The following is a 13,992-nucleotide window of genomic DNA, read 5'->3' on the forward strand; positions in this document are numbered from 1 at the left end:
GTACCAGGGGTTCGGGGTCAGGCACTGGCCACACAAGTACCAGGGGTTTGGGTTCAGGCACTGGCCGCACAAGTACTAGGGGTTCGGGTTCAGGCACTGGCCGCACAAGTACCAGGGGTTCTGGTTCAGGCACTGGCCACACATGTACCAGGGGATCGGGTTCAGGCACTGGCCGCACAAGTACCAGGGGTTCGGGTTCAGGCACTGGCCGCACAAGTACCAGGGGGTTCGGTTCAGGCACTGGCCACACAAGTACCAGGGGTTCGGGTTCAGGCACTGGCCGCACAAGTACCAGGGGTTCTGGTTCAGGCACTGGCCGCACATGTACCAGGGGATCGGGTTCAGGCACTGGCCGCACAAGTACCAGGGGTTCGGGTTCAGGCACTGGCCGCACAAGTACCAGGGGTTCGGGTTCAGGCACTGGCCGCACAAGTACCAGGGGTTCGGGTTCAGGCACTGGCCGCACAAGTACCAGGGGTTCGGGTTCAGGCACTGGCCACACAAGTACCAGGGGTTCGGGTTCAGGCACTGGCCACACAAGTACCAGGGGTTCGGGTTCAGGCACTGGCCGCACAAGTACCAGGGGTTCGGGTTCAGGCACTGGCCACACAAGTACCAGGGGTTCGGGGTCAGGCACTGGCCACACAAGTACCAGGGGTTTGGGTTCAGGCACTGGCCGCACAAGTACTAGGGGTTTGGGTTCAGGCACTGGCCACACAAGGACCAGGGGTTCGGGTTCAGGCACTGGCCACACAAGTACCAGGGGTTCGGGTTCAGGCACTGGCCACACAAGTACCAGGGGTTCGGGTTCAGGCACTGGCCACACAAGTACCAGGGGTTCGGGTTCAGGCACTGGCCACACAAGTACCAGGGGTTCGAATTCAGGTACTGGCCACACAAGTACCAGAGGTTCGGATTCAGGCACTGGCCGCACAAGTACCAGGGGTCCAGATTCAGGCACTGGCCGCACAAGTACCAGGGGTTCAGGTTCAGGCACTGGCCACACAAGTACCAGAGGTTCTTTAGGCACATACCTAATGGGGAGGGTGCCTTTTATACAAGATGTCTCCCAGCTATTGGCTTGGGGCAACTTAGCATGTGGGCGCTGCCCCTCTAAGAGCAAGGGAATGAGCGGGCGCCACCGGGACACAAACACAGGAAGCACGACGCACGCCTGGAGCGTCAAGTATGTTGGCGTCCCTGCATGGAGTGGGAAGGAAAACCATGCAGGGATGCCAGCATAGGTGCTACAGCAATGTTTAAAAGGAGAGGGGAAAAAACAAAAAACAATACAATGTGGAAGAAAGGGCCCACAATGAACAAAACCCGCAGCATGCTCCCTACATTGAGAATGTACTATGAATATTATAAATTACAGATTTTACAATTTTACAAAGAATACACAGCACAATAAAAATGTGTTCCGAGCAAAGTTTACCATGGATTTACAACAGGATCCATGTAGAAAAATGACACTTTATTATACAAAGACCCCTAAGAGACCATTTTATAAATGTATTTTTTTTTCTTGCTAAGAAAAATATGTAATGTATTTATTATATATGAATGGAACTGCATAAAAAAACAAAACAAAGGATTTTGAAATTAATTTAAAATGAAAATCCTGCATTTTACAAAAAAAATAAAATAAATTGTTGTTTTTTTCCGTACTGGGATTCCAGATCAATTATCGAGGGAAAAAATGAGTCTAAAAACAATGACACAAATAAGAAGCCGACTAATTTTATGTGCTACTGACATCAAAAGGAATCCGCTCGCTATTCACGGGGGAGATGTTTTTTTTTTTTTACTTGAAAGGGCAGTGAGACAAATTAGCATAACCTTAAAGTGTTTCTATAAAGCGCCATATATATAACCGCCATATCTATACCTATCTAAGGAACGAGGACTGCAGGCATACAACTGTACAAATGAAGATGCCTCTATAGTCAGCAGCATGATGTAGGGGCAGAGACCCTCATTCCAGTGATGTGTCACTTACTGGGCTACTTAATGCAGTTTTGATAAAATCCCTGTTTTTTCTGCTGTATATTTAGCAGCACTATCAATGCTGAGCTGTGTAACACCCCGCCCACAGCCCTGATTGGCAGCTTCCCGAGTACACTGTCAGAAAGCTGCCAATCAGGAGTAGGGGCGGGTCTACACAAATTAGCTGGACTGCCTGGCATGGGACACCTAGTCCTGCAGTGATAATCTCCTGTTGATAAAACACTATTTAAAAAAAAAAAAAAAAGCAAGCTGCAGAACAAGTGACACCGTGCTCTGTAATCGAAGAGCAAATAGAAAAACCCTGCTGAAAGATTCCCTTTAAGAGCTCATTCAGATGACAGCGATTTACCTCACACTCAAAAACACGGTCTGAGCTTCAATTTTTTTTTACCAGAGTTTCATCAGTCTGGTCAAGTGTCACTTTTTTCCAACATTTGGTCAAAGTTTCATCAGTTTTTCTCAGGGGGAAAAAAAAAAAAAAACTCAACCTTTTCATATCAAACAGTCCATGAAAAATTGAAAACCCATGGATGGCAGCATCCAATTGCTTGCTGTTTGATTTTTTTTCACGGACCCACAGACTTTAGATTGGCCAGACTGATCAGAGAATCGGATCTAGATCGTCCATATCTCTATGATTTTGTGCAGACCACTCAGTCTCCAAAAATTTGCATACATGTGAACAGCCCCTAAGGCTATGTTCACACGTTGCGGATTCCGCTGCGGAATTTTCCGCAGCGGATTTGATAAATCCGCAGTGCCAAAAGTACTGCGGATTTTATTGCAGTTTTTTGTGCGGTTTCCACTGCGGTTTTAGACATCTGCGGGTTTCTATAATGGGCAGATGTAAAACCGCTGCGGATTCCGCACAAAGAATTGACATGATGTGGAAAATAAACCGCTGCGGATCCGCAGCAAAAACCGCAACGTGTGAACATAGCCTAAGACTTAATGGGCTAATTTAAGGCCATAAATGAGCAACGTATGACTACGGTATATACACAAGTCAATCGCCGATAGTATATAACACAGCCCACGCAGTATATAACACAGCCCACGCAGTATATAACACAGCCCACGCAGTATATAACACAGCCCACGCAGTATATAACACAGCCCACGCAGTATATACCACAGCCCACGCAGTATATACCACAGCCCACGCAGTATATACCACAGCCCACGCGACCATATACATTAGACTAGAGACATCCTACCCCGCCAATATTCACAGCTGTCTATTGTGTATGGGGGCCCCTGACAAATGATGGGGGGAGATAAGGATAGTCATGTCCCATTTTGGGTTCAAAATTCATTTGTTTTCTAAAGAAGCCGCCAGAGATATCTGGCAGCAGCTCTTTCATAGTACCCAGGAATACTAGACAGAGCAAGCCATCCTGTGCATGGGACAATCGGGTGAGATAACTACCGGCCAATCGTTCATCCGGCAGGTTTCTAAAGTGTGCTTTACTTCAGAGCATCGAGGAGGAATCTCCCGAGCAGCATAGTCTAATTTCTTTAAGAAGGAGTCTCTCTTACTAACGAGTTTTCAGAAACAGACCCCCTTTTACATACACAATGACATCAGCCACTTTCGGGAAGTTAATCGCTGACTTTAGATTAGTATTTACTTTTCCAGAAGTTCACGTCTGAATTGCGGAGTTTCTTTACCATATTTAATTGAAGTTATTCTAGAATCCAAACAGTTCCGACATAAAGTCTAAACTTAATTCTTTGTCTTTTTTTATTGTTTTTATTTTTTATTAACTACTATGGAAACCATGTTTTAAAAGGATCCCATACACATTGAAAGTCAGCTAAGCCAGTGACTTCGGCAGGAGACCAGATGACCATCTGATTTGTTGAGGGCCTCCTGACTCCATCTCGACAAATGATGTTGGGTGAGGTTGGGATCGGGCAACTTGGATTCTAATGTTCCATCCTTTTCAGGGGAGATGTTTAGCCAGAAGAGGCTTTCTCCCCTCTCCCCACTGGATCTAAAAAGGTGTAAGGACCGATCGAATGCCCTGCCGCTCTTCATCCAACACTGCCCGGGTCTCTGTAATTATGATGGGGCTAATCAGCATGCAAAGACGCCAAGTCATCCGGAACTCGAAATTTTATGTTCCAGGCTCAAAAAAAAAAAAAAATAACGTGGTCATACACCTTACACAGTTGTCAGAAGACAGCAATTCCTCCTGACAGCCAGCGTACATGTGCTCTTATTTGGTAGAAGCGGAAAAAGGTGGATGCCTGACACCTCTGCCGGATGTTTATTTTCCCTAAGAAATTATGGATCAGTCTTGTTGAAGTCCACCATGCGCGCTCCTTCTCCCCAATATCGGCCGCAGTGGAGACTTGAGACACTCACTCAGTTGATGATTGTCCAGTCCCGGTGGCTTCCGTCAATCTTCATCTAATGTGTATAAACTTTAGATAATGGACATTCCTCATGATTTTTGCTCTTGGCAAAGTTAAAGGCTAGGTTCACATTGCGTTAGGGCAATCCGTTTAGCGCTAGCGGATTGCACTAACGCAATGTTTTTTTCGGGGCCGCGTTTTGGGGTCGCGTTAACGTCCCCGCTCTAGCAGATCCCCGATCTGCGAGAGCGGGGAACGGACTTCGGGCGCGCCGCGGACGCTGCAAGCAGCGTCCGCGGCGCGTCACAAAAGAACGGCACATCACTATCGCGAGCCAAAAAAGGCACGCGCTAGCGATGCGCTACAGGCGAAATTTACATTGCTGTCAATGGGTGCGCTAACGGACCCGTTGCACGGCGTTAATTGCGACATTTTCGCCGTGCAACGCTGTCCGTTAGCGTGCACACATTAACGCAATGTGAACCTAACATTTCCTAATTAGCAGACTACACCGAGGGGACAGGTCATCGATATTGGGTAGCGAGGGTCCGACACTTGGCACCACCACCGATCAGCACACCCTGCGCGAATAGGACCTGCTAACAGCTGACCAGTGGGACCACCGGATGACAGACCCCCACATTCTGATATGGATGACCGATCCTACGGGCTTGTGCACATAACTGTATTTTCGGTCCAAGTGCATTCCGACAAAACAACATACCGCATTCAGACCAATGTTATTTTATGGGACCATGGACATGTCCGATTTCTTTGCAGCATGACGGATTTTTATCTGACATTCCGATCTCACTCGGTTATGCAAGCCAATGAGTCCGTGGAAACCGTCAGACGGCACTTGGATGACATCTGAGTGCAGTCTGATTTCCACAGGCTGACAGAATGGAGGAAATGGAAGCATTTTTCTTTCTCCATCTTCTCATCTAAGAGAATCGGATCACAGATTAATCTGAGTCGCATTTGCATAATTGACCCGATTCTCTTGGATGAGAGAATACACGCTCGTGAGACCCTAGCCTCAGGATAAGTCATCAGTACTGTAGTCCTGGACAACCCCTTTAAACTCTACAGATCCCTTTCATGCTTCCATCATTGTGATCAGAGGTCACAGACTGTGTATCCATGACATATCTGATGACCATTTTGTCTGGATTTCCCCTGAGACATAAGAGGTCCGTGTAAGACCCCTACTAATCCACAATGGTTATCAGATTTTATTAGCCTTGCTCAGAGATGAGCAGCGCCGGATGTATCTTGCGGCCACTTGTCTTCTCTGGTGTTGACGAAACAAGAAGAATAAACATATGAAAAATCCACCTCCAGCTGCGATAACCAGATTATCAGATGCGGCTGGAGAAACGGGCAGGGATGGGGATGGAGGACTAGGAAACTCCAGTTCTGGACTTACGCGGAGCTCCGACCACCGTCTGACTTGTTCTATTACTTAAAGTGTTTCAGGCTTTGTGTAAAGTTTATTCCAACAGCTGCAAGTCAGTGATTAATTAAAAAAAGAGGTTCTGCAGCAACTGGAGTCTTGCTCCACTGGTGCATCTTAAAGGCATCTTGCTTGACTGATGAGTATTCGTCGGGTCCTGTTCACACTGCATTTCTGCAGTGTGTTCTGCGGTTCCACCTGAACCCCCCCCTAAATATGTGATCCACAGTGCCCACCCAAGGGGGCCACAGAATGACACGAATGGAGTTCGTCCAAAACAGATGTCTGGCATTGCAAGTAGATGAGCTGCAATATCACACAGAGCCAGTTGACAGTTGTGGCGCTGTTTTGGGAAGAAAGAAGACTTTTTTTTATTATTATTATTTATTTATTTTTTTTACAAATCCTGAACAATTATTTTAGGTGGATTAGCCTGGTGACAAACTCTCTTTAACATCTTCCCTACCCGCAATGTAATTGGGGGCAATAGCACATTAAGGGGGTGAGTGCAGGTGTATGGATTGGGATGTCGTACACAACTACCTCTAACAGAAGTGATCGGAGCTAACCCCGATCACTGCTGCGTGCTACTTGTAATGGCTGGTGTCAATCTCAGCAGCCACCGGCTGGCTTCAAAACCAAAAGCATTGTAGTATATAGTACAATCTCAAAGTCCCCTATGGGGGACTATAAAAAAAAAAAAACGTCAGCTGTAATAAAAAAAAAAGTGCCATTAGTTAAAATGCTGAAGACAAAAAAAAAGAAAAATAATAAATCACTCTCTCTTCCTCATCTAAAAAATAAATACATTATTGCAAGGTCCATAAAAGTCTGATACAGGAACATATAAAATGAATCCCTAAAATAAATAGGAAGAAAAAAAAGAAACGGGAGTGCAATACTTTTGCAAAAATTGCAACGAAAATGTTGTATGTACCCCAAAATGGTATAAAAAAAAGTCATCTCCGCACAAAAAAACAAAAACAACAAAAAAAAACCCCACAAGCCGTCATACAACTCCATCGATGGAACAATGAAAAAAAAAATTGTTATGACTCTTGGAAGTAAAAGAGAAAAAAAATAAAAACCCAAAAATGAAGAAGAAATAAAAAGACACTGCAGCTGCTGTGGAACCTCATTAGGAAGAAAATAACAGCTCTTCAAGCTGGTCAGGTGGTAACACCACCAGTCCGGCCATGACGTTCCCAGACTCCTCTTGTAATTACTATTAGACCACATTCACACTATCAGTATTTGGTCAGTATTTTACCTCAGTATTTGTAAGCCAAAACCAGGAGTGGGTGATAAATGCAGAAGTGGTGACATTTCTATTATACTTTTCCTCTGATTGTTCCTCTCCTGCTTTTGGCTAACAAATACTGAGGTAAAAACTGGCCAAATACTGACCGTGAGAACGTGGCCTATAACCCCATCTCAGCCTTCCCCTCATGTTGTGATGTACTGGTGAAGTATGTGTACTCTGTTCATACATTGCAGAGAATTTCTCCATGACTTCGGAAATATCTTCTAGGCCTCGAGTTCTCATTGGTCGACTCCTTAAAGGGAATGTTCATTTATTCAGTTTAGAATACCTAGAAAGAGAAACTATCTTTGTTGCCCATAGCAGTGGTAGCAACCAATCAGAACTCAGCTTTCATTTCATAAATAGCTATAGTAAAATAAAAGATGAGCTGTGATTGGTTGCTATGAGCAACAAAGGCCTTTTTCAGAAACTAGGCCTCAAAGCCTTCATAATGCCCCAATATTAGCCTTATGTTTGTCTCTAATCTCATAAAATACCCGGTAATATCTTAGTTTTTAGGTCTTTTCCTCAAGCAAATCTTCTACATCCTCAAACACCCATATTATTATAGCTGTGATATACAATTATCCCATCTCCGAGAGGTAACCTATAATTTCCACCTGTAAGGAGACTACACAAGACGTAGGTCTCCTCGTGCCAGCTGCCTGACATTCCACAAAAATAGGACATTTCATGGAGAAAAATAATGCCAAATTATTAATATATAGCTACATGTTCATTCTCCACTTGGAAGCCACCCGCTCTCTTAGGCCCTGTTCACATATACAGTATTTGGTCAGTATTTTACCTCAGTATTTATAAGCGAAAACCAGGAGTGGGTGATAAATACAGAAGTGGTGATGTGTTTCTATTATACTTTTCCTCTGATTGTTCCACTCCTGGTTTTAGCTACAAATACTGAGGTAAAATACTGACCAAATACTGATAGTGTGAACATGGCTTTAATGAGGATATAGGGAAAAATCACTGCGAAAATGAGCACAAAAAAAAAAAAAAAGTCTCCAGCTTTTTCCTGAAGCGGCTTTGTAAAAGAAAACTGGTGGCTCCGTCATGTCATCAGATTAAAGACACCATATGCACATACAGAAGCCTTACTGCGGGTTCACACAGTCTTTGTATGTGATTTTTTTCAGGCTGAAAAATCCACACAAAAAAAACAAAACAAGTTTTATGTAATGGGGGCGTTTTTATCTGTTTTTATTGATTCAGTGGTCAAATTTCGAGTCTTTTTTTCCCCTCAATTACTGACATGTTACTTTTTTCACACTGGGAGAAAAAAAAAAGCAAAAAACAGGCAAAGAAAAAAAAAAATTTGCATCCTGTGCACCTTACTTGTTTTTCCAATGAAGTCAATAGGAAAATTCTTGAAGATTTTAATGTTGATTTTAGAACAAAATTCACTCTGAAAAACACTATGTGAACAGTTTATAAGGGTTCGTGTTCACAATATCTTTAAGACGTCCAGGTTTTCCTAGGTGTAGCCGTGGTGTGAAAAAGACGTCGTGTGCACATACCCTTATAGCCTGCTCATAGAGAACAGAATTTGGGGGCTGAAAAAACAACTAAGATTTTTGGGACTTTAGTGCATGTTTTCTTTTAGGTGTTTTTTGTGTATGGGTTTTTCTGCTTCAATTGTTTCAGAAATTAAATTTGGAGGGGTTTTGCATCAAGAATTTATTTTTATTTTATTTATTTTACTCACTTATATAGCACGATTAATTCCACAGCGCTTTACAGGCATTATAAGAAGTGACATGTTAATTCTTTTCACATGTGGAAAAAAACACATGGCAAAAAAACACCAACATATGCACTATAGTTGTATTTTCTCGGAAATCAATAGGAAGCTCATACCGATAGTATTTGAAGTGGCTTTTAATGTGGTTTTTGAAGCAGAATTTGATCTAAAATTCATGTCAAACATGCTTACAACCAGTCTTTAAATACTGTCTGATATGGATTTTAGAACAGATCCGCTTAAAAATCCAGAAAAAAAAAAGTTTATTGTTTGAATATTTCCCTGGGATATGTTCACACAAGTTTTTTTTTTTTACATCTAAATATCTGCTGTGGTGTTCAGTTCTGATGATGTTTTTTGACACAGTTTTAGGCTATGTTCACACTTTGCGGTTTTTGCTGCGGATCCGCAGCGGATTTGGCGCTGCGGATCCGCATCAGTTTTCCATGCAGGGTACAGTACAATGTTACCCTATGGAAAACAAAAACCGCTGTGCCCGCTTTGCGTTTTTCCGCAGGAAACTCCGCGCGGATTTTCTGCGGAAAAAAAGAAGTACCATGTCAATTCTTTCTGCGGATTCCGCAGCGGTTTTCCACCTGCACCAATAGGAAAGTGCAGTTGGAAAACCGCAGTGGAAACCGCACAAAAAACCGCAGTGAAAATCACCGCGGTTTTGCACTGCGGTTTTTGCAAATCCGCAGTGGAATCTGCAAAGTGTGAACAAGCCCTTAGTGGTTTTTTTCAGCTAGGTTCCTTTTCATGTTTTTTTTTTTTTTTTGCAACACTTTGAGTTTAGGGTCAAAGAAGTGGCACGTTGCTTCTTTTTTTTTCCCCTAGGGTGGATTTTAAAACCTTATGGGAAATAAATTGCAGAATGATGTATATTGTGGGGCCTAGTGAGCACAAAGAGGTCCTAGATGCCGGGCGCAGAACTGAAGACCAGATGCCAAGGAGGACCAGACTGGAAGCCGGATCAGGGTATTGCACTGCTCATACCCAACAGATACCATGTTGAATCCAATGGACGCCACTATACGGGGTCCAAGGGGTGTCGGAGGTTTTGGTTATTGATGGATCGGACAGAGGAAACTGGTTGTGATTCAGTAGATGGTAATGGGCTTTTCCTGACAGACCCCCAGATGGATCGTTAGTGGGACACACAATCACCAGGACAGACTATCACCCCCACCAGTACTCATAGGGAGGGGCTGTGGAGTCGGAGTCATGGAAATTGAGGAGTCGGAGGTTTGGCTTACCGACTCCACAGCCCTGCTCATAGGGACTATCATGGTAATTTGTAGGAGTATTTTCATGCATGGTGGTGCTCCCTGCAGCAATATGTTAAACCATAAGGAAAGGTACCAAAAATTAAACCGCCCGGCCAAAATCCTAGTGACTTTCTATAATATTTTATGCCAAAAATACCTTTCACCCAATCTTCAGTCATTGGGCATGTAGTGCAGACATATTATTGTACGACATTCCTGCCCATGGTACCGACAAACCCATAATACAAGGAGTCACGACAGCTGCGCTGGGGATTGTGTACAGGCCATAGAGGGGATATTACATCCACAGCGCTGCAGCCAATCCAGACAGCACGAGCCACTGATTGGCTGCAGCGCTGTAGATGTGATGCCACCAGCTGTACACAGTCACCAGATGTAAAATACTGATCAAGTACTGAGCGTGTGAACGTGGCCTTACAAGTTGTGAACAAAAAGCGCAAACTGAACGGCGACAAATCCATTTATACTGCGGATGGCAGTGCGGTTTTCTCCCATTGTAATTAAATCAATCCCCACAGTTTTAAGCGTGCCCTAAAAACGCATTTGTTCAGACTGGCCTACCGCCTCAACACATTAACCCAACTATCCCTGTGTGGCCCATTCAAAAACTTAAACCATAATCAGGTTCCTCGCATCATGTTTTGTTACCATCCACCTCTCGTGTCTCCCCTCTTCCTCATAGATTGTAAGCTTGCGAGCAGGGCCCTCATTCCTCCTGGTATCTGTTTTGAACTGTGATTTCTGTTATGCTGTAATGTCTATTGTCTGTACAAGTCCCCTCTATAAGTTGTAAAGCGCTGCGGAATATGTTGGCGCTATATAAATAAAATTATTATTATTGTTATTAAATCAAAGGAAATGAAAATTCAAGTAATTCAGCACCTTTTCTGCAACAGATTTCGGTGCCGATTTCATGTTGTGGATTTGTCAGGCCGTAGATGAGGCACATGGGAACGTCATCATTCAGAATACTTCCAACAATAACTAGTCACTACTTTTTATACAGATATAATTAATAATAATGTAAATATTAACAAGACACCCATCATGATTCCAGGGTAATTGGTACATTATTAGAAGCACTGACAAAAAAAAAAAAAATAGTAATATGTATAGCTAATGCAAAACACAAACAGAATATATATTTATATACACACACACATAAATATACATATACACAAACACACACACTGTAACAAATAAAATATAGAAACATTTTTCTTTAATTATATATATATATTACTGCATTATAAACAAATATATATTAATACATAGTATACAAATAATATCAATAAAATAAATAATAAAAAATGTAATACGGTAATTTTAAAGTAAACAAAAATAACAATAATAATAAGACTAATATGTGCGCTGGCGGAGCATTTTCTTACCTTCTCGCGCTTTCAGTAACACCGTATTGGCCACAATATTTTCCAGTTCCATTGTATCCAGGTTACGGAGGAGCAGTCATTAAACGGACGGAGCGATTATCATGGGGGGGCGAGCAGGGGTGCGGGCATGTGGGGTCCTATAGGTCCAGTAGCCCCCCTGGGAGGAGGATTTTTCCTCTAATATATGGGGGTCCTCCTATTTGTGTGTGGAGGGTCCTGAGGTGCCACCATGTACAGCAGACACTATACAGGATGGGGTCCCTGTGATGGGGGCAGGCAGGGGCACACAGGCAGGACGGGGGCAGCAGGGGGCTCAGGTTGGGGGAGCCGGGGATAATTACTTGGAGGGGAGCAGGCGCCCCCGAGCCAGCAGCTGTGGGCAGAGGAGGGGATCCGCTCCTAGATCTCTCCGGCTGATCACCGCGATCCTCGGGGCAGGAGATCGGGGATCCTCCCCAGTGCTGGTCCTTGGCCGGGGGGTGAAGATCCCGGGGCAGCAGGAAGTAACAGGGAACTGGAGGCGGCGAATGGAGAAGGTAGATGCTACATCCTAGTGGCGAAAGGACCTGTGAAGACGTCATCACCATGTGACCACCCACGTGTGTGTGGGAGGAGCCAGGCTGCGGGCTGAGAGGCTGAAGAGTCGTGTGTAATGTGTGCGGTGCAGAGCTGTGTGTGTAATGTGTGCGGTGCAGAGCTGTGTGTGTAATGTGTACGGTGCAGAGCTGTGTGTGTAATGTGTACGGTGCAGAGCTGTGTGTGTAATGTGTGCGGTGCAGAGCTGTGTGTGTAATGTGTGCGGTGCAGAGCTGTGTGTGTAATGTGTGCGGTGCAGAGCTGTGTGTAATGTGTACGGTGCAGAGCTGTGTGTGTAATGTGTACGGTGCAGAGCTGTGTGTGTAATGTGTACGGTGCAGAGCTGTGTGTGTAATGTGTACGGTGCAGAGCTGTGTGTGTAATGTGTACGGTGCAGAGCTGTGTGTGTAATGTGTGCGGTGCAGAGCTGTGTGTGTAATGTGTACGGTGCAGAGCTGTGTGTGTAATGTGTACGGTGCAGAGCTGTGTGTGTAATGTGTACGGTGCAGAGCTGTGTGTGTAATGTGTACGGTGCAGAGCTGTGTGTGTAATGTGTACGGTGCAGAGCTGTGTGTGTAATGTGTGCGGTGCAGAGCTGTGTGTGTAATGTGTACGGTGCAGAGCTGTGTGTAATGTGTGCGGTGCAGAGCTGTGTGTAATGTGTACGGTGCAGAGCTGTGTGTGTAATGTGTGCGGTGCAGAGCTGTGTGTGTAATGTGTACGGTGCAGAGCTGTGTGTAATGTGTGCGGTGCAGAGCTGTGTGTAATGTGTACGGTGCAGAGCTGTGTGTGTAATGTGTGCGGTGCAGAGCTGTGTGTGTAATGTGTGCGGTGCAGAGCTGTGTGTAATGTGTACGGTGCAGAGCTGTGTGTAATGTGTACGGTGCAGAGCTGTGTGTGTAATGTGTACGGTGCAGAGCTGTGTGTGTAATGTGTACGGTGCAGAGCTGTGTGTGTAATGTGTGCGGTGCAGAGCTGTGTGTGTAATGTGTACGGTGCAGAGCTGTGTGTGTAATGTGTACGGTGCAGAGCTGTGTGTGTAATGTGTACGGTGCAGAGCTGTGTGTGTAATGTGTACGGTGCAGAGCTGTGTGTGTAATGTGTGCGGTGCAGAGCTGTGTGTGTAATGTGTACGGTGCAGAGCTGTGTGTAATGTGTGCGGTGCAGAGCTGTGTGTAATGTGTACGGTGCAGAGCTGTGTGTGTAATGTGTGCGGTGCAGAGCTGTGTGTGTAATGTGTGCGGTGCAGAGCTGTGTGTAATGTGTACGGTGCAGAGCTGTGTGTAATGTGTACGGTGCAGAGCTGTGTGTGTAATGTGTGCGGTGCAGAGCTGTGTGTAATGTGTACGGTGCAGAGCTGTGTGTAATGTGTGCGGTGCAGAGCTGTGTGTGTAATGTGTGCGGTGCAGAGCTGTGTGTGTAATGTGTGCGGTGCAGAGCTGTGTGTGTAATGTGTGCGGTGCAGAGCTGTGTGTGTAATGTGTGCGGTGCAGAGCTGTGTGTAATGTGTACGGTGCAGACTGTGTGTAATGTGTACGGTGCAGAGCTGTGTGTGTAATGTGTGCGGTGCAGAGCTGTGTGTGTAATGTGTGCGGTGCAGAGCTGTGTGTGTAATGTGTGCGGTGCAGAGCTGTGTGTGTAATGTGTGCGGTGCAGAGCTGTGTGTGTAATGTGTGCGGTGCAGAGCTGTGTGTAATGTGTACGGTGCAGACTGTGTGTAATGTGTGCGGTGCAGAGCTGTGTGTGTAATGTGTACGGTGCAGAGCTGTGTGTGTAATGTGTACGGTGCAGAGCTGTGTGTAATGTGTACGGTGCAGAGCTGTGTGTGTAATGTGTGCGGTGCAGAG

General features: G+C 44.9%; 1 protein-coding gene across 1 annotated transcript in view; it reads right to left on the minus strand.

Moving 5' to 3' along the window:
- Positions 1-12,148, minus strand: part of LOC143774566 (G protein-coupled receptor kinase 5-like) — an 87,430-nt gene extending 75,282 nt beyond the window's left edge. Inside the window, exon 1 of the mRNA XM_077262287.1 lies at positions 11,570-12,148. Within this exon, the coding sequence (XP_077118402.1) occupies positions 11,570-11,621 (52 nt within the window). The 5' untranslated portion in view covers positions 11,622-12,148. The remainder of the gene's footprint in view (positions 1-11,569) is intronic.
- Positions 12,149-13,992: the final 1,844 nt, after the last annotated feature.

The sequence above is a fragment of the Ranitomeya variabilis genome, chromosome 5 (genome assembly GCF_051348905.1).
Source record: "Ranitomeya variabilis isolate aRanVar5 chromosome 5, aRanVar5.hap1, whole genome shotgun sequence".
NCBI classification, from domain to species: domain Eukaryota; kingdom Metazoa; phylum Chordata; class Amphibia; order Anura; family Dendrobatidae; genus Ranitomeya; species Ranitomeya variabilis.